This window comes from Bidens hawaiensis, unplaced genomic scaffold (genome assembly GCF_021521415.1).
Source record: "Bidens hawaiensis isolate Kalapana, Puna unplaced genomic scaffold, B.hawaiensis_p1.1 tig00037581_1, whole genome shotgun sequence".
NCBI lineage: Eukaryota > Viridiplantae > Streptophyta > Magnoliopsida > Asterales > Asteraceae > Bidens > Bidens hawaiensis.
The window spans coordinates 156,989-184,086 of NW_027505488.1; the positions used below are offsets into that span (position 1 = coordinate 156,989).

The 27,098-nt window shown below is 35.6% G+C and overlaps 2 protein-coding genes across 2 annotated transcripts; one reads left to right on the top strand and one right to left on the bottom strand.

The window, feature by feature from the left end:
* Positions 1–12,959: 12,959 nt before the first annotated feature.
* On the top strand, positions 12,960–14,398 carry LOC143613477 (protein SOB FIVE-LIKE 5-like). Its single transcript, XM_077087167.1, has 3 exons — positions 12,960–13,355; positions 13,708–13,797; positions 14,393–14,398. The coding sequence occupies exons 1-3, from the start codon at positions 12,960–12,962 to the stop codon at positions 14,396–14,398; spliced, it is 492 nt and encodes a 163-aa protein (XP_076943282.1).
* Positions 14,399–14,535: 137 nt separating this feature from the next.
* Positions 14,536–17,648, bottom strand: LOC143613478 (magnesium transporter MRS2-3-like). Its single transcript, XM_077087168.1, has 6 exons — positions 17,262–17,648; positions 16,491–16,697; positions 16,294–16,422; positions 16,041–16,207; positions 14,943–15,165; positions 14,536–14,838 (listed from the first exon to the last, which is right to left on the bottom strand). Exons 1-6 carry the CDS (start codon positions 17,646–17,648, stop codon positions 14,536–14,538), a joined length of 1,416 nt encoding a protein of 471 aa, XP_076943283.1.
* Between the last annotated feature and the right edge of the window lie 9,450 nt (positions 17,649–27,098).

The following is a 27,098-nucleotide window of genomic DNA, read 5'->3' on the forward strand; positions in this document are numbered from 1 at the left end:
GGTAGCAGATATGAGAATGTTACGCTGGATGTGTGGGCACACAAGGTTAGACCGAATAACAAACAAGGTGTTTCGGGAGAGATTAGGGGTAGCTAACATATCTGACAAGATAAGAGAGTGGAGATTGAGATGGTTTGGACATGTGAAGAGAAGACAGATGACGAACCCTGTTAGATCAGTAGAAAACATTACTATATGGGGGAGGAGGGGTAGAGGCCGACCTAAATTGACTTGGGATGAGAGGATTAGACATGATTTGCTAGACCTAAGTCTCTCAGAGGACATGGTTGAGGATAGAAATTCTTGGAGACTTAGAATTAAGGCTAAGGATTTTTAGGGAGTAAGGAATACCTTAGCGGTTTTTCGTTACCTGATTTTGGTCACACACCATTATGTTTTTTCTTCTCATTTAGTTCGATATGGTTATCTATACATGTATTAGTATTATTAATTTTACTACGTGCTATTATCAATTTTATCACTATTATACTTTGATGCCCCTTCTTTTTCTCCCATACAATGTTATCTTGAGCTGAGGGTCTCTCTGGAAGCCACCTCTCTATCCCATCGGATAGAGGTACGGTGTGCCTACATCCCACCCTCCCCATACCCTACTTATAGCTTTGCTATTTGTGGGATTCCACTGGGTATGATTGTTTGATTGATTGATAAAAGACAACATAAAATTTGGAGTGTTGAATATTATTTTATACTTCCATTGTTACTTTAAACAACCAATGTCGTGACCTCCTTCTCCGTACAATCGTTGCAGGCAAGCATGGTGCAATTTTTCAGGAATGTACTGTGATCACAGAAGTTGTACACGTGCAACACCATTTTTTTGGGGTGAGTAGTAAGTACTATCATTAAGTTTAATTGATTAAACTAATATGCCTTTTGTTTATTGCTACACATATTAGAATTTGAAAAAATAGTTAATGTGATTCACTCACACATAGAGAAGTTAGTGTGAACTTGAATATGATCTTGTTAACTACATCATGTGAGTCAAAATATAACATCATACTAAAGTGATTGCACATGCCAAGTGAATACAAAACCCTACTACTTTGATCCTATCCAGATCCTACTTTCTTCCTCCGTGGTACTCTATATAATGGATTGTGCCCTAGTTGATTGCACATGCCAATTGAGTATACGAAGAATTAAGAAAGAGTTATTTTAGTAAGGTTTATGCACCTACAAAAACCAAGTCAAAAAAACCTCGGTTAAGAGAACACAACTCATGTTGAATATTTAAGGTCACAAGGAACCCTAGAAAACTTGTTTGAAGCCGTGGCCAATAGTAATAAACCGCAGTATAATAATACAGTCCAATAAAACATCGTAAGCTTACAACATGTCTATTACTCAAAAGTATGCTCGACATAGAACAACTTGAGATCACACTAACACCGTAAAGCTACGATCATCCACTATAAGCTTATGGTGCATTGGCGTAGTTTATAGCCCTCTGCAACCCTTTTTTACTTCGTAAATAGCAAGTTTTAAATTTCATAATTTAAGCAATTGCAGAATATGACAATAAGTAGGTCTTAGCGTGCGTTTGGTTCGTGAAATGTTTTACAAGAAACTAGAAATGAAATCTGAGTTGGAACTGGAAAGAATTTTTTTGAAAATCATATTGATGAGTTTGGCTGGTATATTTTGTCAATGTAATTGAAATTTAAAAAGATGAAAAAGACATTATTATTGATCAGTTCTTCATGCAAGTGATAGAAAATATTAATAAAAATAAACCTATGAACATGTTACACCATGGAGAGTAGTAACCGCAGCAGAGTATGATAGTCGACATGTTTTGTCATCTTGATCGAGTTCCCCTTTAGGATGTATAGTTAAGAATGGTGTTAGGGTTCTTGAGAGGAACCTGGTTTAGGAGAGAGGAGAGACACAAAATTGTTATGTGTAGGTCCCGAAACCGGATCAAACAACACAACAAACTAAGAACTAGTTGTCTTGGATCAACCTCTTCACTAGTTGGCGGAAACAACTAGTAAGGACCGAGATCTCGGATCTTGTGGTGGGGTTAGTGGAGGCCGAAAGTTAGAGGTGAGGGTGAGGAGTTGAGAGAGTTTTAGTTTACTTGAACGATATGTTTGTGAAAGGGTTGAGTTGGTGTATGAGATACACACACCTTATATATGTGTGTGTTTACTCATACACCACTTTCATTAATAATGCCCAATGGGCTCCAAATACAAAGGCCTCGGGCCCAAACATACAAACGTAAACGAATAAACAACGTAAACGTACACTAGTTACAAATACGAAAGACTAACGTAAACGTACACTAGTTATAAATACGAAAGACTACAAATGAAATGAACCTTACAATCTCCCTCTAGTCTTTTGTATTTGATTTATTTCCTTCTCACCCTTGCACTCGGACTCATAGTCGAATACATCGTCTGGATCTTCTTCAAATGGTTGTTTTTCAACAAGTAATCTGGCAAACTTGTTGAACTTTCAAATGATGGAGTCCGTGTTGTCACGACGAACATCTTCGACTGTACAGAGGGGTGACTCTATTAGCTTCTTGAGGTCCCGGAGTCCAAGTTCTGTCAGTTCAAGCTTATCAAAGAACGTGAGCTCATGACTGCGAGCGAAATGTATGATAACTTCGCCGTATTCGTTGTCGAATTCCCATGCAATAAAGTCGAGAAGAAACTTCAACCTCGTTCACATGCTTCCCATCCTGCTCACGATGTAGAATTTGGTTCCTTTTCTTGAGTTTCTTCGAGCAGGTGCAGCAACATGAGTGACAACATGTTTATCAACGGCTGGCTCAACATTCTCCCTAACTGGTGTGTCGGGATTGGGAGAATAATTGATGTCATCATCACTTTCATCATTATTTTCATCCACGGCTTTCTCGAACATAAGGAATGGTTCCTGCAAAAGAACAAACATTTAGTAAAGAGGCGAGCTCAGCCTCCACCGCAACCTCCGATTCCCTCGTTTACTCAGCCTCCTTTGACGGCTCAACATCAGCCGTCTTATTTCCGGTAGACTCACCACTGCCAATTTCACTACCACTACCATCACCACGATTATCATCATAGCTATCATACTCATCCTCATCCTCGTCATCTCTCTTCTGACTTATCATCGTCTTCATCCAAGCACTTTTCAAGATATATTTTATCGGGTCAATACTTAGCAAACAATGCAATGAGGACCTTGTTGTAAAAAAAAACCCATTTTGACTAAATACTTAAAAATTAAAATAATTTTTTTTAAAATAAAATAAAATTAAATTAAAATTTTAAAATAAGTTTAAAGTAAAATAAAGTTTTAAAGGCTTAAATTAAAATAAAACAGAAAATGAAACTTTTTAGACAAAAATGAAATTTATACAAAATTTAAAAGAAGTTTTAAAATAATTACAAAGATTAAAACAAAAGTAAAATAACTTAAAAAATAAGAATAAAATAAGATAAAATCAAATAAGTTAGAAGTAAAGATAAAATTTAAAAATAAAAGTTAAAATAAAATAAGATAAAATAAAATTACAAGAAATATAAGTTAAACTAATTTTAACATGTAAAATAAAATAAAATAAAACTTAAAAAAATGAACTAAAATTTAAAATTAAAATAAGGAGAAAATTAATATTATATTAATCATATTAATTAATTTACAAAAGAGGCTATTGGTACTTGTTTTTGGTGAGAATGATCACTACATGGAATCATATTGTCTATAGTGTCCTAGATCACACTTCTATTTGGATATTATTATGCCAAGAACCCAAAGTCGATTGTAAATATGTTGGTCCACTTTAAACTTAACAAGTATTTTGATTTCACTATGATATGTTAAGGTATAGTTAGGCACAATACATGTGTGGTCCCCTGTTAATCCGACATGTTACAAACTCCATCATACCTCGGGCATACTTTGTGTTCATCAGTATCACCCCGAATTGACTCCGACCCCCTAATGATTGATCAGAACATTTTGAGATTCTATAGACTTTTTGCAAACTTTTCTTTCAAACAATATGTAAAGGTTGAACCATGGACTTACTAGCCTTGTTGACTTATGCCTTCATATAAAGTGTTTAGGACTTACTTTTTTGCCCCACGTTACGTGGTTCTAATATACCCCTTTTTGTTTGATAAAATTATCAACATTTTTGTTGTTGATTTTGAATACCTTTTGAGTATTTTGCAGTTTTTCTGCTTTTCAATAATTTTTGACATTTTTCAATATCTGAAGCTAAAGCAAGAAATAATTTTCATTGTGACCAATCACTAACGGGCTCGTGTATGACTGACTATTAGGATTTTTGCCTTCATCAATATGACTTAATTGGAGTTGGCAACAGCTTCAAAAGAGTGTAACCACTAGCATAGGCAAATATTTAAGTTTATATCACTATGATACTTACTCATTTGTCAAGCCTATCTACACATCAAGCAATGATCTTGTTTGCTTTTAATATACTCTTTTCATGTGCTAGGATCACCTAAGATAATTTCTTATCATTTTCCAAAGTTCTGATCGATTTCTCGAAACTTTAAATATTTTAATATTATCCGACTCCCTCTAAGAAGGAGCTCCCTTTAAACGAGAGAATATATTTTCAAACTTTTTCTAGATTTTCTTAACAAAGTATAATTATTTAATAAAATATAAAATATTTTTGGTAAGTCAAGTGACTCATTTTTGTTTTTCTTACCAAAAGTAAAATCTTAAAATATAAAATATTTTTGGTAAGTCAAGTAACTCATTTTTGTTTTTTTTAACAAAAAATAAAATCTTTTTGGTGAGTTAAGACTCATTTTCTCCCTCTAAAATTGTGACATATTTGAAAAATATTTACAAATTTTATATACAAAAAGATAAAAAAAATTAAGATAAAATAAAAGAAAAAAACTAATTTAGAAATAAAATGAAATGAAAATTAATTAAAAACAAAATAAAAATAAAACTAAAGTTTAGAGTTTAAAACTTAAAATAAGAGAAAAATTTAAGATAAAATAGGAAATAAACTAAGATAAAATAAAACAAGTTAAAATAAAAATAAAAATAAAAATAAAGAAAAATAAAACAAAAACAAATTAAAACTTAATTTTGTACAAAAGAGATCATGCCAAGTGACTTAACGAGAAACAAAAATAAACGAGCACGATCAAAAGCTTTAGTAAACAGGTCTGCATAGTTGTCATCAGAATCAACCCGTTCTATTGTGACAAGCTTTTGGTTCAGATTTGAGAGATGCTAAGCAGGTTGTGGTTTAGTTGTTCCACCAAGTTTACGTCTTCAAACGTCAGGACTCCATTTGACACTTTACCTTGTTTAGAAATATTTCCACCCATATCACCAGCTAAAGAAATGTATCCGCCATCGAACGGTTTAATGTCAAATAGCAAGGATTCGTCTCCTGTCATGTGTCGAGTACAGCCACTATCCAAATACCAAATACTATTTACATAATGTCTTGGCTGACCCTACACATTAGCAGTTTAATTAGATACAGGTTCCTGAGACTTAGTTGTCTCGGGAGGGTCAAATGTCCTTCTCATTTTTATTTATGAAGTTGTGGGACGTGTCAGAACCAGAAGAGCAATCTTTAGGATTCCATGCACGAGCAGGTTTCCTGTTTTTAAAAGATTTTCGAGACTGTCTCCTTTTTGGTTTTAAAACAACATCCTCAGATTTTTCAATCTTTGGATTTCTTTTCTTCTTTCTTTTTCAATCATTCTTTTTATTTCTGGATCTCACATCCATTTCGCTGGCAGAACTGTCAGGTTGGTCATTTCTTGTTCTTGAGCTTGGTTTAGCTCTTGAACGGAATTGATTAAACCTACTGTTCGTTTCTCTTTTCATCTTATGCCAACTCTTGCAATGTCTTTTAAGGTGAGACGGGTTACCACACACAAAACAAAGTTTTCTTCTATCTTCCCTATAGAAACCGTCAGAATGATAATACATGGGTTGTGGCGAATAAGTAGATGGTTGTACGGGAACAAACAAGCTGTCAGATCTATGACCCCGATCATCAAAAACATTTGTATAAAAAGAGTTAACATAATTTTATGGATAATAACCATAGTAGCTATTATCAAATTGATTGTATAGTTGAGGTTGATAATATTAATTAGTAGATTGATAAAAATTGTTTCTATGAGGTGGCACATGTTTACTAGAAGTACTTGCCTTTTCCTTTTCAAAACGATTTTCCTTAAATTTAGGTTCCTCCACTTTACAATCCTTTGATGAACAACTAGGTAAGTTAATTTTCACAGATGCGGTTTCATGCACAGTTCTATCAACAATGGTTTCATCGTAAATAATTTCACAATCACTTTCGGAAATAGAAACATCATTTTCATTTTCAATAGAGGTGCCAACATGAACATCCTCGTCACATACATCATTGTTCAAAATGTTTTTGGAAACAAAATTATTACAGATAGGGTTGTTAATAGATGAATCAAAAAGAAAATTTTTATCTCCATAACCCATATTTGTTTCCAAACACCCATTTTCTTCTACACAACCTGCTACAGAAGATGAATCACTATTAGGATTAACTGAAAAATTAGCTGAAATAACTTTCTTGGGAGCTGCAGGAACAAATTTCTTTGATATGGGCACATGACCAATACCATAGACCATTTCTTCCTCCAGAGGAGAGTTAAAATCAAAGTGAGGAAGGCTAGTATAGTTATTGTTAAACGGTGGAGGTACAGCAGAACTATCATAGCCTATACCAGTCTTTAATCTTAATTCCATTTGAGACCCAATTAGTTTATTCAGCTTTTCGGAGGCTAACTCAAAGTTTTCTATGGTAATCTTCTTTTGGGTTAACTCAATTTCTAACTTAACAATTTTAGCGTTTAGCTCAACTACTTGATTTTCGTGACGTTTCGCTAAATTTCTAGCAATTGAAACTTGTTCCCTAAGATCGGCCATATCATTACCATGAGTGTTAATTTTGATAGTGTAAATCTTTGCAGCCTTTATAAGATCATCATTCTGAACTCTAATGCTATCAATTTGTTCAAGAATTTTAGCATTATGGTTTCTATAGTGAAGAACTTTATCAATACATTCTTGAGTGCAAAGTTTGTGTACCTCGGGAATGAGCGAGGCAGGTGTAGGAATTCCATCGGGGTTGCTTGAAGAAGAACCGGCCTCATCAGTGAATGCCATCCCGGCAAAGTTAAGAGGATTCTTTAATTCTTCAAATTGATCCCCTTCCCAGTCAGGCACAGTTGACTCGACATTTCTAGCAACCATCGCCTTAGATCTTGACTCGAAGTTCCCATTTTTTGAGTTTCCTTGATTTATCCTTGGGATCCTTTGCTTCGAGGAATAGTTTGGGATGATTCTCTTACCAGACTTCTTAGCACTCTCATTGTCAGACATTTCGGTGATCTTGATCTCTCCCACAGCCATTGGAGGATTCGTGCATTCACGAGCAAAGTGACCTGGCTCCCCAAAATTGTAGCAACGAAGCTTATCTTTTTCAAAACCCAGATTCTTCCCATCATCCTTGAAGCTATTCTTCCCGTACTTCTTCATAAAGTTTGTGGCACGATGAATGGCCATGGCCATCTGGTATTTGATATCCATTTTCTTGAGATCATAATTGTTGATCTCGGGAAGATCTCCTTGTTCAAATGAAGGAGGAAGTAGCTTTCCTTGTAACAACTCCTCATGACTTTCCATAAACGCATGAAACAAGGCTATATTTGAGTCATCAGCAGAGAGGGGCTTTGAAGCAGAGTCAGCTGGAGTGATTGGGTTTGGCTTGATTCCATGGGCTTTAAGTGCTTGTGCAACGGCTTGATCAACAGCAGATTGAAAGGAGCTTGAGTTTGAACTTGATGAAGCTTGAGATACACCAGCATTCTTGAGAATTGAACTTGGATTTTGAGTAGTGGAGTTCGAATGACTTAAGAATGCTGAACTCACACCTGTTCCAGTTGCCATACCTTCCTTTGAGAGAGAACTTATGTGATTGTTCATCCTAGCTTCTCATCCATCACGAATGACTTGATAACTGAGGTTAAGTCAGACAAACTCATGAGTTGAAGGTCGGAAGTTCTTCTGATGGTGATAACGCTACTACTCCATGAGTAAGGGAGAGAGTTAAGAAGCTTATCGTTGATCTCAATTTGCTCGACTTCAATTTTCGCACTGTTGATTTTTGTAATCAATGTTTCAAATCTTGAGATGAGACTATCAATTGATTCTCCTTGAATGTAGTTAAACATGTTAAACTCTCCCTTCAACATTCCTTCACGGCTATTTTTCATTTCCAGGTTCCCTTAAAATTTGTTCACTAAGGCATCCCATAGACCCTTAGCAGTAGTGTAGTCTCTCAGTGTCAATGCAATTTCTCCTGAAAGAGATACAGTTAGGATACCAAAAGCCTTTTGATCTTCAGCAATCATTCTTCGATCATCATCATTGTAGTTAACTACTGTTTTGGCAACCACACCATCAGTACTAGTTGTCGTAGGACGGTGTGGACCATGTTCAATAGGTCTAATAAGATTGTAATCAATGATCTTGAGATAGTTGTAAAACCTCCACTTATACTCATCAAAATCACAGTCCCATTTCATCAACTTTGGAGGCTTAGAGGTGGTTCCGGCTTCGTTCACAAACATCACATATTGAACAGCTTCAACGCTAGCAATGGTGGAAATTGGGTTTGCCATATCTCAAAATTTGTTCAAAAACTAAGTCTGATGTAATAGAGTTTAGATTACAATTGTGATCGAACAGTTTAGATTACAATTGTGATCGAAAAGGTTAGATTACAATTGTGATCGAAAATGATTGTGATCGAAAAATTTAGATTACAATTGTGATATAACAATTTAGATTACAGTTTTGATCGAAATATTTAGATTACAAATGTGATCGAAAATGTTAGATTACAATTGTGATCGAAAATGATTGTGATCAAAAAATTTAGATTACAATTGTGATCGAAGAATTTAGATTACAATTGTGATCGAAATATTTAGATTACAAATGTGATCGAAAAGGTTAGATAACAATTGTGATCGAAAAGGATTGTAATCGAATAGGATTGTAAGCGAAATGGAAATCACACAAGTGTAATTGTAAGCGAATCACAAGTGTATGCGAGTTGTGAGAGAAATGTATGCGAGTTAGGATGGATGTAATCGAGATTTGAGTTTAAAAATGGAATGCACCAACTATCTTTCTTGCCACCTTTTACAAACACACCCATATGCATGTATAACTCAACTTTTCAATATTTCTTGAAGATTCTCACAAACACCAATACAAACACCAACTACAATGGATTAAAACACCAAACTATCAACCTTTTTAACCAGACTTGAACATTCTTAACATGAACATACTTATTTTCTTGAACTTTGAAGAAGACTAGAACAACCGAAATCACTTATTTTCTTTGAAAAAATCCGTCTTTTCACACACAAGACCAAAATCCAAGGTTGTGACCCAAGATCTACAACTCGTCGAGCCCGAAAGCTCTGATACCAATTGTAGGTCCCGAAACCGGATCAAACAACACAACAAACTAAGAACTAGTTGTCTTGGATCAACCTCTTCACTAGTTGGCGGAAACAACTAGTAAGGACCGAGATCTCGGATCTTGTAGTTGGGTTAGTGGAGGCCAAAAGTTAGAGGTGAGGGTGAGGAGTTGAGAGAGTTTAATTTACTTGAACGATATGTTTGTGAAAGGGTTGAGTTGGTGTATGAGATACACACACCTTATATATGTGTGTGTTTACTCATACACCACTTTCATTAATAATGCCCAATGGGCTCCAAATACAAAGGCCTCGGGCCCAAACATACAAACGTAAACGAATAAACAACGTAAACGTACACTAGTTACAAATACGAAAGACTAACGTAAACGTACACTAGTTACAAATACGAAAGACTACAAATGAAATGGACCTTACATTATGTATGTCTGATTAGATTATGATGTTAATATTTATCTCTCTCTATATATACATCCAATGGGAAACCCTTTATTAGTTAGTAAGGGTAATTACCAAACTAATATATAATAAGGTATAATTAATATTTTGATCTATTATAAAATAAATCATTATAATGACCATATATAAATATATGTATAATATTTATTTAACCTTACATTCTCTCACTTGGCCAAGCAATCATTTATTATGAGTATTAGATCAGCCTAATAAGGAGTTAACACTCATTTTAGCTTTTAACTTAAACTGGAGCAGGGAAATACAGTCATTGAATTGAACATCAGCTCAAGACCCCCATTAATCATACCCCGTCCTAATTTAAAACCTAAGTAGTTATTGTCAAAATTTTTTAAGTAAAACCTTTAAACGTTTGATTTGTATAATAATTTTTTTATATGTCATTATGCATGCTAAACATATTAAGAGACGTACAAAATCAAAACTGATGAGAAAATTTAATAGTTAATCATTAATAATATGATATGCAATTGCGCATAGTCATCAATAACCCGTCATTATTTTAAGCGCTTTCATAATATTTATCGGTGAGACTTTTAGTTATCGGATCCTTAAGTATATCATGAATGTACTAAATACGAAAATTTAGATTCCTCAATTCATTCATAAACGAATGATTAATTTCATATCGAAATTTTAATTCAGCACTTCTCGAACTGTTACTGTTTGAGAAAACATGGTAGCTGACTTTATCACATTAAATCTTCAATATATAAATTATATGGAGTTAATAAACTTATGAGTCCACTGATATATTTTCAAACAACATTTATTGCTAATTGCGTTGTGATTAATCAACACATTATGTCATTATAACTTAGTTTGTTGTTATCAGTTTATTATGACTCCTCCATGAGATAGATTTATCTACTGACATAAGAATATATCCCAAAATTACATTTTCTTATCTTTGAATATGAAAAAGTTTAGAGTAATCTAACGGTTTGAATTCTCACTTCTTATTTTAAATTATAGTCTTTCGTTTCCTTTAAAGATATCTTAGTACTATTTTAGATGCTTCACATTAATCTACACATATGTAGTGTGTTGCAATTTTGAGTAAAACTCGGACATTGGTAAAACCAGAATATTTTTGGTCCCGGGCATTGCAGTGGTAAATAAGTAAAACCTGGACGTCGGTAAAACCCGAGCTTTTTCTCGAGCGTTAAGGCGGTGAGTCGACGAAAATTTTATCGATTTCGGTTACATGCGTTACCGTACCAAAATTAAAAAAACATAAAAGATAACATGGTCCATTAATATTGTGCCACTTGGTTCAATAGGAAATTTAGCGGCACCAAACATATATTTTATTATATAGTAGTAGCAGTAGCAGCCGCAGCAACAGTAGTAGTAGCAGTAGTAGTAGTAGTAGTAGTAGTAGTAGTAGTAATAATAATAATAATAATGAATTATTACCACCGGTTCTATTCACCACCATATCTCACATTTCACTAAGACCATGTGTAGTGGGCTACAAATTGGGACGACAAGGGTGATTTCTTGGAAGAACAACCCCCCCCCCCCCCTCGGGAGCGATAAGGGGGTGGGGGCATGTTTTCGTCGCCTGCCATTGTTTTGGGAATATTATTATTATATTATTATGTGTGGTGTGTGTGTGTGTGTATATATAAATGAAATTAACATACCAATTGTGAGAACCAAATAGAGAAATTATGTAATTACGTCATAGAATAATTATGTAGTACCTTACGATGTAATTACATAGTTAGTCTACTTGTATATATATATACCCTATTTGATTCTCACAATTAGCACGTTAATTTCATTTGTATTTGATATAGTTCAAATAAAAACAATTGTTTTGTGAGAAGTGTGAGGAGACTTTAAAATAAAATGCACCACCTAAATAGGACATAATACCATGCAAATAGGAAACTATACAACTTTTAGAAACTATCAATCTCAACCACTAGATCCTAGACCCAATGATCTACATCTATTCTTATGCTTCTCACAAAACTATTATTTTTTTACGTTAACACTACCATATATATGTGTGTGTGTGCACGCGCGTGCGTCTATATATTGAGCTACAACCATTGTTGTAAAAATTGCTAGGCAGTCCCTATGCGGCCGACCCCTTTGTAGGAAGTACTCGGCGTGTACTCGGAAATGATAAATATGACATAATACGTCAAAATAAGTATAATTCACGTCAAAATAATAATTCATATGAAAAAAAAACATGATTCAGAAAATTCATGTTTTGTTGTTATTTTTAATTTTTTACTAACAAGTAAAAAATAAAAATAAATAAAAAAACAAAAAAAATTGTGGCCGAGTTGACCTTTGAGGCCGAGTAATTCCGAGTACTTCGACTTTTGACCGAATTGGACCTTGACAAGTAATAGTGGCCGAGTTGGGAAAATGCGGCAAGGTTGATTTTCGAGGACCTTGGAATCGCCGATTCCAAGGCCTTAGAAATCGACTTTTACAACATTGGCTACAACATTACTACACCCCTAAAAAAAATTTCTTATGTGCTGACTGAGTGTCACATGACACTTATCCCTCCAATTTATAGCCCCCCACTAGACATAGCCTAAGTGTAAAAAGTGAAGTTGTCCATCACAACCTTACCTATGTACGTATACGTGAAACCCTTCTTTCACGTCTTACCCTTATCCCAAAGGATAGCCTTATTTGATAGGGAATTGGAAAAAAGGTATGACTCAGCTTAATGAAAGAATTTGAGACATACTTAAAAAAGCAAGTTGATATATCCAGATTTCTGGTTTGAAACCAACACAAGATGCAGTTTCCGATGAAATCCGCATGCTCACCCATCTGCACACTGCGCAACACGACAAAACCACGTCAACATTTGCCTCTCATATAAACCTTCAGATTCCACACATACTCCTCCATCTTTCTCCAACACAATCTCATATATATTCCCATCACTTTCTTGAACCAAATATGGATCATGTTTTTGATTCAGAGGAATCAAGCAGTGGGTGTGAATCTGGTTGGACCCTTTACTTAGATCACTCATGCAAACACGCATTTGCCACGCATGAACACAATCAAGAACACGATGAACAAGTTGAAGAAGATCATGATGATGATATGTCCATGGTTTCAGATGCATCTTCAGGTCCACCACATTTTCAAGAACATCAAGAACAAGATGAAGATGAAGACGAATACAACAACGATAACATTAATGATGGTTATTGTGATCCTATGATGTTTGGTTCTAGGAAAAGAAGAAAGGTTCTTGAACAAACAAGTTTCTATGGTCACAGACACTTGCAAGATCTGCCTGCTTCTCTTGATGACACTGCTAGTTCTCCATTTTTCACCTTTTGCAATGCAAGTATTTTCTTTGATGCTACGGTTTTCGTATATATATTTTCGATTCATTTCCAAGATAGCTTGGATAGTTTGGTAATGTTGTTTTATGGTTTTAAGTCAAAATAAGTGGTTGATCGAATCCATTATTTATTATCTAATCTACAATTTAAATAGTATCTCATGAGTATTTATCGATCGAAAAAACAATGTTGTCACTAAACGAAGATGCATGTCTGATGAGTAAGTGTTATAGAGTGCCGGATGTGTAAACAATGAAAACTAGTATCAGATTTCGTATAACATATATATAACTTTTTTTTACGTGTGTGTAAATCGTATGATGGTTTATTTTTATTTTGTATTTTGGCAGAAGGATCTAAAAGTGTGCACTAAAGAGGGATTAATGGAGGATGATAACAGTTTTGATTATTCACAAGGCCATTCCACGACCTATTTTGAGGTATTTTTCAATTATAAATTCAATAAGTTATTATCTTTTATAACTTGAATGAACAATGATGTTTTTCTTTATCATTATTACAATTTTATATGCTAGTAATCAATCATGATGCGTTTAACACAAAACTAATGTCAATGAAAGAAATGCAAAAGCCGTATAACCACTTTTATAATGTCACTTAAATATAGCATAGCAGTAGAGATAAAGATGAGAAAAGATATAAACTTGGGTTTGTATGCGGATCTCATAGTATTCTATTTAACTTGGGTTTTTATGCGGATCTCATATATTCTATTTAAATTCGTTTTTAATTAAGCAATCCTTCTACAATCCATGCTCACACTTTTAATAGTTTCTCTTTGCATTGGTGGGTTGTACTTACGAGAAAAGAAACTATGTTGAGTTGTACATTGATATATTCTTTTGTAAGTGGTACTAAGCCTAACAAGATTTTTTACTTGACAATAAACAGATGGTTTGAAGTGGAGTTCATAACAAGCAAAGAGTAAAAGGAGTACAAAAGTCTCATCAATGCAAGTGGAATTCAGATCTAAACATTTAGAGATATTTTACAATTTTTTCCTTCTTTTCTTAGGTATGAGTAGTGCTTACAATCAGGTGGCCAATATCTTTGATATTAACCAATCATATTTTGACAGCTATTTCATATGTTTCGGTATACAGTGCGACATCAAACAAAACCCCTCACTTATTGAATGGTTCTCATTTGAACGCAAATCACTTTAGAAGTCTTTGGTTTTTGCACCACGCGATAGCAACAATATATAGGAAAATGCTACCTGTGGTGCAACCACCAACAGTCCACGTAAAGTTATGCATTCCCAATTCCTTTTCGGCCGGGGTATCACCTTTAAAAAGGTCGATATTAATATTCATTCCAAACGCTCCAACCACAACAACAAATGCGTTCACAATCAAACTCGCTGTTGACAACATGACACCCATTTGTAACAGATGGTTCTGCTTGTCATCCAACATTATGTTTATGTAGTCTTCTGTGTCCTCCACATATTCCCTCAGCTATCCATGTAACATGTTTAAAAATATTAACAAAATTAACAAATCTTGTGAATTTTAAAATATTGAAGATAAATAATAGTAATAATAATAATAAAAATGCATACCGTTGATAACTTATTCATGGTACCATCGATCTGAACAAAATAAGCCTCTAACAACATTTCAAGTTCCTCAACATCACGGTGTTTAACCACGTTTCGAGCTATGCTAGTTCTAGTCATGCGGCTGTATCTTCCAACTGCGCGGGACCCGAAAAATCGTTCTTGTTGGCTGTCCAATCTTTGAAGATCAACTACATGTATGTTCTCATCGTCTTCCAAAGGAATTCTAATGTAATAATAATTAATTCGAAGATGCAAATACAAATTAATGGATGAGAAAAAAAATGTTGAAGTAGATGCGTAAAGAAACCTAAACTGAGCTTGTCTAACAAAAGAACTGAGTCCAAGTTTCACTTATTTAGCTCGAGTTGGCTTGCAAGCCAAAACGAACCTATTATTGACATCACTTTTATTTAATATATTTGTATAATAGTATTGTTATTTATAAAATCATGATAATAACTAAATAGTATACATATTATATATGTTATATATAAATTTTGTAATCATAAATATATATTGAAATAAATTTTGCAATCATCAAGCTTGAAAAAGCCACTCATGAGCTGCGCTAGAGCTTTAGAAATAAAGATCGAAACTTGGCTCGACTTAGCTCGATTACATGTGATGTGACTAAAACTAAAAAGTACCTAAACCTTAACAAAAACTGATAGTTTGGTTTAATGTTTTCATTAAAAGATTTCAGTCCAATTTCAGTTTTGCATGTGATGTGACTAAAACCAAAAAAATACCTAAAACGAAAGTACGGATTTTCATTTCATAGTTTTTATGTAACTTACAATACTTTAATGGATAATGTAACCTAGTTATTATGGCCCAAAATGTATAATGATAACAAAAAGGGCCCAAATGTATAATGCTAGCAAAAATATTAAAGCCCGAATCCATTAATTTCGGCCCAAATATGTCAAGCCCAAATGATAAAACCACAAAGACCGAAACCAAATAAACCCCCCAACAAGCTAAACCGGACCGTCTTAAAAAGCTTATAAACCGAATTTTTGGTTTATAATTCAGTTTGAGCCCAAAAGCAACCTAAACTAATCTATGCACACCTATAATTAGAAAAAAGAGACAAACCCATCATCTGCACCTGCATCTGAGGGAAGAAGTTGTTCATCCACACGGTCTTGCTCGTTTATAGGACTCACAGAAGCGTTTTCATATTGTTGCTCAAGTTTCTTGGTCAGATACATTTCAGCCATATCTTCATCATCATCAAGCAAGTGCTCTAACTCGTCCCGAACCTAAATCCATCACAAAACACTATAAACTGATACATTATAATATTCAAATGAATGTAACCTATTTGTATCGCGTATAGCCCACAAACCTTCTGAACGCGCCCTGAAATAGTAACCAACCGGCTTTTAATTTGACGAACACGTTCCAGATTCAGAGCACTAATCTTTGAAGTCAACTTATCCAATGCAGGATGGGCTTCTTTCTCCAATGTTCTTGCCTAGATAATACAAGAGGTCACAAAATGGATGGTTCGGGTCAAACGGGTCAAGCAATAGAAAGTCTGACCTCTTTATCCAAAGAAGTGCAGGCTGCTTCTATGCAGGTCTCAAGTGCAATGAACTCGAACCGAAGGAGCTTGAGTCCATCATGGCTTGTAAGAGAAGGTGTTGCTTCATGTTTAACCTCCTGTTCACTTATTATATCATTTGGTTTATGTTCTTTTACATCATACATGTTTGCCCATTGTGTGTCATCAGAATTTATGATTCTCTCCTGTCAATGTTTCATTAAAATAGTAAGGATTGAACCACTGATTATATATTATTGTGCTCGACACAGAATTTGCAAGTTTATATACTTCCTACAGGAATTAAAACCCTGACGGTTGCTGGTAATTTGCATTCGAATCTGGGGGTGTACATGAAACCCAAAAAAACAAAACTGAAACAAAAATACACAGTTTGGTTTTATGTTTTTGTAGTTTTATTTTTTGTTTAAAGTAATTTATAAGAACTTAAAAAAATATAAGAATCGAATATTTTAGGCCGAATGTATAATAATCAATTAGTTATTAATTAACCGAATGTTTATTTTGAGCCAAACTCATTTTTCGTCGGAAAAATTTTCAAACTTATGTTGCAAAACCAAATACACCAAACCCAAACCGAAATCAAACAGTTTTCAAATTTTCAGAAACGGAAGTTTCAGTTTTTTTTTTCGGTTTTAGCCCAAAACTAACCCAAACCAAACCGTGCACACCCTAATCAAATCAATCATACATTTCAACCAGCTCTAAATGACGAAACATGTACAAAACTTTCAAGAATTACGAATAACCTGAGATGCAACCGAGCAATAATGTCGCATGATACGTCGTTGAAGCTCTTCGACAAACGGTGCAACAAACGGATCCTTAGAATTAAGCAAAAGCACCTCATGCGCGGTGATTATCGCCTTAATGTGCTCCAGATTAATAACAATGGCCCGTTCTCTACCAAGCACGGTCGATGGATAAGATAATATAGGGTCCAGAATACGAAGATCACGTGCGGGTAACCCTGTTCGTCGCATGACCGTTTGCTTACCAGCCTCGACTAGTTGTCCTTGGCCCGCGGAATCTAACAGGAGCCATTGTCTGATTCCTGCGGCCTTTTTTCTAACTCCTCCACCCACGTTCAGCGGGATGGCGGTTCGTGCGGTCGGGACGCTGTTTTCTTCTTGCATGGGAATGGTGGTGGTGGTGGTTTTTGGTGACGGATGACGACGGGCTAACAGCTTTTTGATGGTTTGAAATGTGTTTGACCGGGTCTTGTTTATTTGTTTGAAATGTTATTATTGTTTTTGAGTCAAATTTGTAGATTCTCCTTCAAGTATGGGGTGGATAATAGTTTTAATCCTTTACTGTGCAAACTATATATTTAGTATTTATAAATTATATACAAATGGTTTGCTTATAGTATGCTCAAAATTCAAACATGCAAGTATATGAGTTATTATTTGAAGTTGTGATTCATACAAATGCGATCATATTTGGCAATAATCCTTTGTTAATCCAACTTTGGGCATGTTTGGGATTACTTCTTTAAAATAATTTTTGCTTTCTGAGGAGACAAAATATCCAAAATGCCCTTTCAAAAGCACCAATTTGATGCTTTTAGGTGTTTTTGGAGGGGCATTTTAAACATTTTGCCCCTCCAAAAAGCAAAAAACATTTTAAAGAAGCAATCCCAAACATCCCCTTACCTTCATTGACATCAATATATTCTTTAACAACTTTCGTTAATTTAATAAAAAACACTTATCACAACTTTATTATTGGTTATTTATTATTTTCTTTTTGCTATAGCGAGTTCTGGTACCATAACGAACTGAATTGATGCCAACCGAATTTCTCTCACATCAACAACAAGCTGAACACAGTTTGATACCTTTTTGGTCATATTGAAACTACATTTTTCGGTTTTCAGTTTTGTTTATACCCTTTCGTCCATATGATCGATATGGCGAATCATTACGATGTCCTTATTTTTACGTAAAACTCGTAAATTTACAATGTATACATGCTTCAATTTTTCTTTCTTTTTAAACTACATTGGTGTCTAATTTATTTATCGAATTGAGCAGCATATTGGTCATTATAAATATAGTATAACTAGGTAATACTCCTGACGCGAGGCTGATGGTGTAATCGGTAAAAACACAAATTTGTGGTGACAAATTAACAAAAAACAAATTAGACACAAACGCGTCTTGTGGTGACGAATCGACACAAACGTTGGTACTGGGTTACAATAGCGTAACAAAATCCGTGTGTTGACGCTTTGAAACGACACAAATTCGATCTATATCAACAATGCCGAAACTAAATCATAAATATAAATTAGTATGCTTAAAAAGTATATTAAAAATAACTTAATGAACAAATTTAAAATTATAGCAATGATAAAACGGATGATTAGCTATTAGCTTTTTATCAGCAACAACATAGATTTGAACTTGGGCACCTATCACCATACGAAGTTAAAGAATCTAACAACCACCACTTTGGCTATCAAATTATATTTGAAATGCTTCCAAATAGAAAACTTAAAAGACAAAACAAGAAGCTTTCGGTAAAGTTGTGGCGATGTGCCGGACTGATGTTATTGGCACGTATAGCATATCAATTCGTGCGAAATGGTTGCGAGTTGAGGTGAATTCGATCAATGTCGGTTTACGGCACCGGAAATAAACCAAAAAAATGTTTGTTAACAGTCAAATGCAACAATTAACATAGTCAAAATTGTGCGTTGTGGTGGCGAACCGACACAAATTTGGTAGTATTGGATTACGACACCGAAAGTAAAGAAAAATATGATTTTATCCACACTTAAATACAACTAATTAAAAAACATAAAAAAAACTACGAAAAACAAAAAAACATTTGTTGCGGTTGTGAAGTAATGTGAATTTGCCACAATAACATACGGATAAAAACCCCCAAAAAACATCACAAAAATTTTTCACGTTTTGGCCAAAAAATACGAATTTAGTCAACATCAACGATAAAAAAAACTACACATTACGATGGCGAACCAAGAAAAATAACTTACCCTGTGCGTTAAGGGGATGAACCTATCAGAACTCAATCATGACACTGATAGTTAATCGAATTGTAAACATAATTAATAAGCTACAAAAGGAAAATAACATAAAAAGAAGAATAATGATGTATAAATCTAGTCTTGTTCAAGTGTATTTTAAAAAAAACCATGGGTCCAGGGTGGAAAAAGAAACCTGTAACCAACCACAAGATGTGTGAGTCGAACCTGGGTTAAGAAAGTAATCAAGTATTAAGTATAGACATGTAAAAACTTGTAACACCCAGCCATCAGACCAACTAATAATTTTTGCTAGTAGCTCAAAATAATATTATTTAAACTCTTGGTAAAGTTAATCCATATTCATCTTAACATGTACAATTCATATAATGTGAGAAATGCCTATAAATATTAAAAAAATTTATCAAAATTACAAATAATCACCCAAATGAACTTAAAAATACATAACTGTTAATTATCCAAAGATGGGTTAAGGTATCGGGCCTGTCCGATTGAGACTCGGTGAAAGACTTGTTGGATTACACAGTGAAGCTCAAAAGAAAGAAGGAGGAATGCATGTTAATACAAGCTATTTATATGGTGACGTGTTGGTTGATTTGGAGAATGAGGAATGACAAAATCTTCAAAAATAAACCGGTATAGGTGGACAGGGTGGTGATGGATATCAAAGCAGCCTCTTTCTTATGGGCCACAAATCGGAGTCGAAGATCGAGTGTTGATTGGGAACATTGGTGCATGCTCAATTTTGTTAACATTCTGATGACGTGTTTACCCTTACCCACTCATAGGTCAGGGAAGCTTAGGAGTCAAGAAGCAACAAGCACAAGCTGCTGGACCAGGAAGCCCGAAGCATCCCAATAAGATTCCTAATTGACGAGGGAAGCTCCTCGGTACAGTAAACCTTAGAGAAGTCACTTCTGATGTGACATAAAGCCGAAACCTGCAATAAAGCAACCATGTCGACATGGCAGACAAAAGTAGAATGAAAGTTACACGAAAATGGTATTGCTTGACAGCATGAGCTGAAAATGAAGTTGACTCTTTCCCCTTAAGAAGCTTAAGCTTTCCCAAGAGTAGGGATGGCAACGGGCCGAGTATTGGTAATCCCATACCCATACCCGTTTGTAAAATCGTGTCCCATACCGGCCCATTACCCATCGGGTATTTGTCGGGTAATTACTCGTCGGGTATCGGGCATACCCGTGGGATTTTTAAGTACACTTTTATCATTATAATTATTTTATACCTTTCGTTCATATAAAAATTATTACAAATTTAAATATAATAACACTCCATATCCTTTATCGTACAATAGGTACGCGACCATCTGGAACGTCCATCTTCAATAACCATCCTAATCCTAAAATCACAATTATGTGAGCCGGCCTCCGTCAACCTCTTCTCCCGTCGATTCCGTCCACCTTCACCATCGCCGTTCAACGATTCCGTCCACCATCCACCTTCGCGACCACCATCTTCTTCCGACACAACCATCAATTGTTGCTCGCATGTCAGTTGATAAAATTGCCCAATTGAAATTGAAATTGTTGAACTAATTGATCAATTAAACTTTGAAATCGGTCCAATTAATCATCAATTTGAAGTTTCAATTAATCAATTTTGAGTTTTGGAGAAACCCAGTTGCAGACGCTCTATATTTTGTTTATATGATCAAATCAGTGATCAAATTAACGGTCGATTGACTATTGTTTGATGATTATGAGATTATAGGAAGTGATTTCAGTGTTCAATTTCATGTTTACAGGTGTTTAATTTTTTTTTTTGTTAGTTTTAGAAGTTCTGAACACCCAGAACTTCTTAGAACTTCTAAACTTTATCAGAACTTCTAAATTTTTTTTTAACAAACTGAACTTCTTAGAACGTATTAGAATGTTTAAAGATGTTCAGTTTTTTTTAACACCCAGATCTTCTTTGAATGTATTAGAACGGTTAAAGATGTTCTTTTTTGGTCAGAACGTTTAAAGGTATTTAGTTTTGTTTAAGAACATTTAAACATAATATTTTTATTGAACTTATAAACAACATTATTTAACAACGTATAAACTTTTTGTACTGAACTTTTTAAAGTTTAATTGATTTTGTTTTGAACGTTTAAACAGAACGTATAATACGTTTAAACTAAACGTATAATTAGAAAGTATATATTTAATGTTAATACTTTCAATGCCAAAACCCAGAACTCAAAACTCAAAATTGATCGACAGAAGCTTCAAATTGATGATTAATTGGATCAATTTCAAGGTAAATTGATCAATTAGGCTCATCAACAATTTCAATTTCAATTGGAAATTGCTTAACTGACCCGTGGCTAACGATCGATGGTGGTGACGGTCGATGGTGGTGCTCATGACAGTAGACGATGGTCGCGACGGTGGACTTTGACGGGTATGCGTTAAGTATTTTTAGGTTAATTACAATTATGCCACCGCGTAGTTCTAATTGCAATTAGGATCGGGTGGTGCAGGTTCTCGCGTACGTAATGTACGATAAGCTATTATTGTACGTTAACCCACCCCTTTATATATATGCTTCACAACCTACGAAATACAAATAATTTTTCGGGTATATGATTTGGGTATATGGTTCGGGTAAACAGGTATGCGTTTTCGGGTAATCGGGCCGTGTATCATCTAATCCCATACCCAGCTCGTACCCGTGAAAATTTTTAAATCCTAATCCCATACATGGCCCATACCCATTGGGTTTCGGGTATACCCATCACATTTGTTTCGGGTTTTGGGTATACCCGTTGGGCTCAGGCTTTTTTGCCATCCCTACCCAAGAGAAACTTCTGACTGCTTATAAAATGAACACTTCAGCCAAATGTATCATTCATTCTCATTCACCCTATTTACCTCTACTCTTTCTCCATACTTGCTCCTACAATTTTATATCGTAACATATCACTGATTCTCATGCCAGAGGTTAATCGTAGGAGACCCCCTCTTACGGTGCGACTAACTGGTCTTGTTTTCTTTGATCCTAGCAGGTTAGGAAGCTATGTTAGGTACATACGCTTAGACCGCCATACCGTTATTGCTATCTATACCCTTTGTAGCAACAATTGGCGCCCACCATAAAGCTGACACAACTTAGAACAAAGATTCTGGTAGTTCCGTTGTTCTCAAGTATCATTCTTGTATGGCTGAAAAGAGTAATCCTAATAAGAGTGTTCCTTAGAACGATGATAGATCAAAGGTAACTCCTCACAAGAGGAAGATATCGGCCGTAGTTTGCCAAAAATGAGCAGATCGTTGGTGTCATCGTCACAATCTTTTCAGTTCCAAACACCACCTTCGTCTAGAAGTGGAATTTTCTCTCCATAGGATGATTTTCTACTCCCCGTAGAGAGAATAAACATGACACCGGAGGGTGTTAAACGGAGCTTCGAGTAGCTCAGGGAGCTGATGAATAACTATGCTCAAGAAGAATGCGCAAAAGGTGTGAGAGTATGGTTAGACTACACTGAAAAACCTGATGTTACACTCTCCCCCATGCCTCTTCTACCAAGCACGAGCACACCTTACCTGTCAATAAGAAACCCTCAAAGACTAGGTAACTCACCATTTGGGGAATATGAAAACATGAACTCTCCTCGGGAAAGAGTAAGCTTAATAGCTTCACCCATAACTCCTACGGGAATAGGAGAGCCCACCATGGATCAACAATTCCAAGGCTCACCTTCTATAATACCTCCCCCAACGAGTACTTCCTTGGCAGAAGCTCTGATGTCTTTACCTTTGGCAAGAAGCATGTTCGCACCATCATTGGTAGGAGCCACATGCTCCATGCCTTAGGCTTATCTACAACTATGTCTACGTCATGCTACCTGGTATGAAATATCCTCAATGGCTGCACTCATGATGTCACAGTATGGCCAACCATGGCCGGGAAGCTTACAGTGGCAAGCTTCTCAAGATTTCCCAGTTATGAGCCAACATGTGGTAACTCAGGCTCCAAGTATCGTGACCACCAGTGCAGATGACTTAACACACTTGGAACCTTACCAACCTTACAAGCCTTCAACCTTGTCATGCTTCTCTGAAAAAATAGCAAACTTTGTGTTCCAAATGAAGGTTAATATGCTAGCTAATATAAAGACGTATGAGAACAGAAGATCCCGAAGATCACCTTTAGATCTTCATAGGAGCAGCTACTATAGAATGGTGGAATAATGTTGAGTGTTGCCACATGTTCATGCACACATTGATAGGACTAGCTAGAAACACTCGTCCATCAAGAAGCATAGCTTCTGTTGATGATCTATACCAAAGCTTTTTAACCAAATTCAAATAGCAAAGGAGGTGCACCAAGGATGCTGCTATCCTACACCAAATCAGGAAAAAGGAGCATGAAGACCTTTGAGGCTTCATGGAAAGATATAAGAAAGAGTGCTTAAACTATAGTGGTGCTTCAAAAAAGACGCGTGCTTCAGGTTACATGAATGTCATACAAGCAAAGAAGCTTGTGAGAAGGTTCCATGAAAACATGCCCAAACTATGAAGGAAGCTTTCGAAAGAACCGAAGCTTAACTTTGAGTGGAAGAAGCTTTGGATAACGAGAAAACGTGACCATGGAGGTTGGAGAAATCACTCCTTAGAAAGAAAGAAGCCCCGATTCCAGTCCTTTGTCGAGAAGCATCCATGGAAGCACTACGATAGAAGGTCAGACGACAGAAGTCATCCTTCCCGACAAAAAAAAACCTTAAGAGTAGGACAAGCTGATCTTCTATGTGTTAACCAAAACTCCATAAGAGGTATTGGCAACCGATGAGGTTTAGCAAAACTTACGCCCTCCTCGCCCATTATCTAAGCCATCAACAAAACGTGATGCATGCAAATTTTGTACCTTTCACAATGATATTGGCCATCACACCAACGACTGCTTCCAACTGAATAAGTGTATTGAAGATGCTATCCAGAGTGGTGATCTAGCTCACCTGCTTAAGGATCCCAAATCGGTAAAGGGGGTGGGTAGAAAGTGTTTGGAGTAAACATGGTTCATGTTTCTAACAAGAGGCAGCAAACACTTTCCTTGAACCAACAAAGCATATGATTCACTCCAACCGATCCTCACAATAAAGTAATAACTCTGGCCATTAGAAGCTGAGCTGAATAGCTTCCTCATAGACAGAGCCTATATAAACTGTGGGGCAACGGCATAAGTGATGTAGAAAGATGTTTCCTTCAAATTCCTCCAGAGATTAACAAATAACTCCAACATATTAACAACTCTGTTAAAAGCTTCATCAGAGAAAAGGTGATTCCACTTGGGAAGCTCACTTTGGATGTCCGTTTTAGAGACGAAGATCTCTCTCGAGTCAATAAGCTTACCTTCACAGTGGTCAGGTATCCTTCTAGTTATAATATACTCATCAAAAGAACTGCAATTGCTAATTTCGATGCAATAGTATCTACAGTTCATGGTATGATGAAGTTCCCAACCACAGGAGGAATAACTACTATGGTACCAACAAAGAAGCTTTTCTCATAGCCATAGCTGAAGAGTCATGGGAGCTTGTGAAGAGATGGAGGATAGCCCTATACAGAAGATAAGCATCAACCTAGTTTACCTTGAACAAACTATCAAAGTCAATAGTAAGCTTTCATCTCAAACTATGAGTAAGCTCATAAATTTATTACAAAAAAAAGTAAATATGTTTTTGCATGGTTTCCAAATGATATGGAAGGGGTTCCTAGGGAATATGTTGAACATATCGCCCACACATAAACGATCCGCTCAAAAGAAAAGAAGTCTGACTGCTAAAGATAGCTACCCCAAGGATAGCTACCCTCTGCTAGAAATTGATTGGTGGATTCCCTTATTGGTTTCCAATACAAGTGCTTCTAGAACGCCTATAAGGGTTACCATCAGATCTTAATGAAGGTTGAAAATGAAGAGAAGACAACATTCACCAACAAAGGGATCTTTTGTTATAAGAAGATGCCCTTTGGCTTGAAGAATGTTGGGGCTACGTACCAATGTTTGATGGACAATACCTGTCACACCCCCATTTAGGGTCTAGGAGTGTGATCAATAGTTGGTACCACATTTGTAAATAAATCAGAGTTACGGTTTATAGCGGAAGACTTTTATAAAACATAAGGATCAAACTTGTAAATATTTACATTACAAAAAGACGAGACAAAAGTCTCGTTTAGTATTTACTTGTTTATATGTTTTACAAAAACATCATATTTTAATATTCAAAAAAATTAGCCGAGCCATCGGATTCTTGAGCTCTTCATCCTTCAAGCTCTAATCTTGGTTACCTGCAAAATGTTATAAAATACGTCAACAACGAATGCTGGTGAATATGCTGACGCAAAAATATTTTCTTTACTTAATTACCCCTCGAGACCACGTAAGTCTCGGCCCATCTTGGCTTAGGAATAATCAAGTTACAATAAACATCATTATAAATTTGAGTCTCTACACTAGGTCACCCCAGCAAAACACCGCAACGTTTCGACGTACTTAGGTACCATAAATATACACAAGGTCATTCTCACTCGAACATAATTTGGTTCGGCCCATCGTGGCTGGAGGTCGTGACCAGGCGTGGTGCGATGTGCCAACCTCATACCACATATGTAAGGATCCAGACAAATGTATACTATAGCATGAGGGCTAGGCTCATACTCTTATTTACAATGTTTTTAGAGACACGTAGCTTCATGTAAAGTTTTACACATAACACTTTTGATTGTTTGAAAACAAGTTTATAAAAGTGGATCGTATTCACCTTTTGATAGGGATCGGTTTCCAACACCGTCCGTGAGTTCTTCTCTTGCTATCTCGCACCTATAGTACGAGTATAACTTTTGTTAGTCGGATATACAATCCGGCTTTAAGACCTTTAGTCTTATTAATCTCGATGAACCTTTACTTCATAATCTCTTTTTACTTTAAAACCTTTAGTTTTAATAGTAATTTATAAACCTATAGTTTATTCATAAAACCCGATGTTTCTTCTTCTTTAAGAAACGTATTCTTTCTTTATTATTCAAGAATACTCATTATTCTTAAATAATATATTCTATAACAAAAGATTACTCATATACATATATATATATACTCACATATATGTTTTCATTTTTCTTTTCTTTATTTCCTTTGTTATATGTTTCTTTGTTTATCGAGAATAACTTCGACTTGGGGTATTAAGCCCTTATAATATTTTGGTCGGGCATTATGCCTACCTTCGTCGGCTTAGAACCCTTAGACACTTGGGCAACACTTCTTCGTCGCTTGAACACTTATTCTTTCCACACTTGGCACGCTTCTCGAGACACCAACACTTCTCGGCACGTACTTCGAGATGATCGTAGGGGCGTTGGGACAGCACCTCCTTCTTGTTTGGAATATCGTCAAGGGATGGCACGTTTATCAAGGTATAGTACGGAAATCGGGCACGCAAAACGAGGTGGATCGATGGCACGTACTTCGAGGTAGTAAGAGAGATGTTAGAGAAGAAAGTAAGCTTGATTTGGTGTGATGGAAGTGAAATCCCGTGGCCGCTATTTATAGGCCTGATTTTGGATCCCATCAC

Coding starts and splice junctions, on each gene's coding strand:
- LOC143613477 (XM_077087167.1), top strand. CDS start 12,960: ATGGATCATGTTTTTGATTCAGAGGAATCAAGCAGTGGGTGTGAATCT. Junction 13,356..13,707: donor CATTTTTCACCTTTTGCAAT/GCAAGTATTTTC, acceptor GTATTTTGGCAG/AAGGATCTAAAAGTGTGCAC.
- LOC143613478 (XM_077087168.1), bottom strand. CDS start 17,648: ATGCAAGAAGAAAACAGCGTCCCGACCGCACGAACCGCCATCCCGCTG. Junction 16,698..17,261: donor ATTGCTCGGTTGCATCTCAG/GTTATTCGTAAT, acceptor AAACATTGACAG/GAGAGAATCATAAATTCTGA. Junction 16,423..16,490: donor GCACTTCTTTGGATAAAGAG/GTCAGACTTTCT, acceptor TGTATTATCTAG/GCAAGAACATTGGAGAAAGA.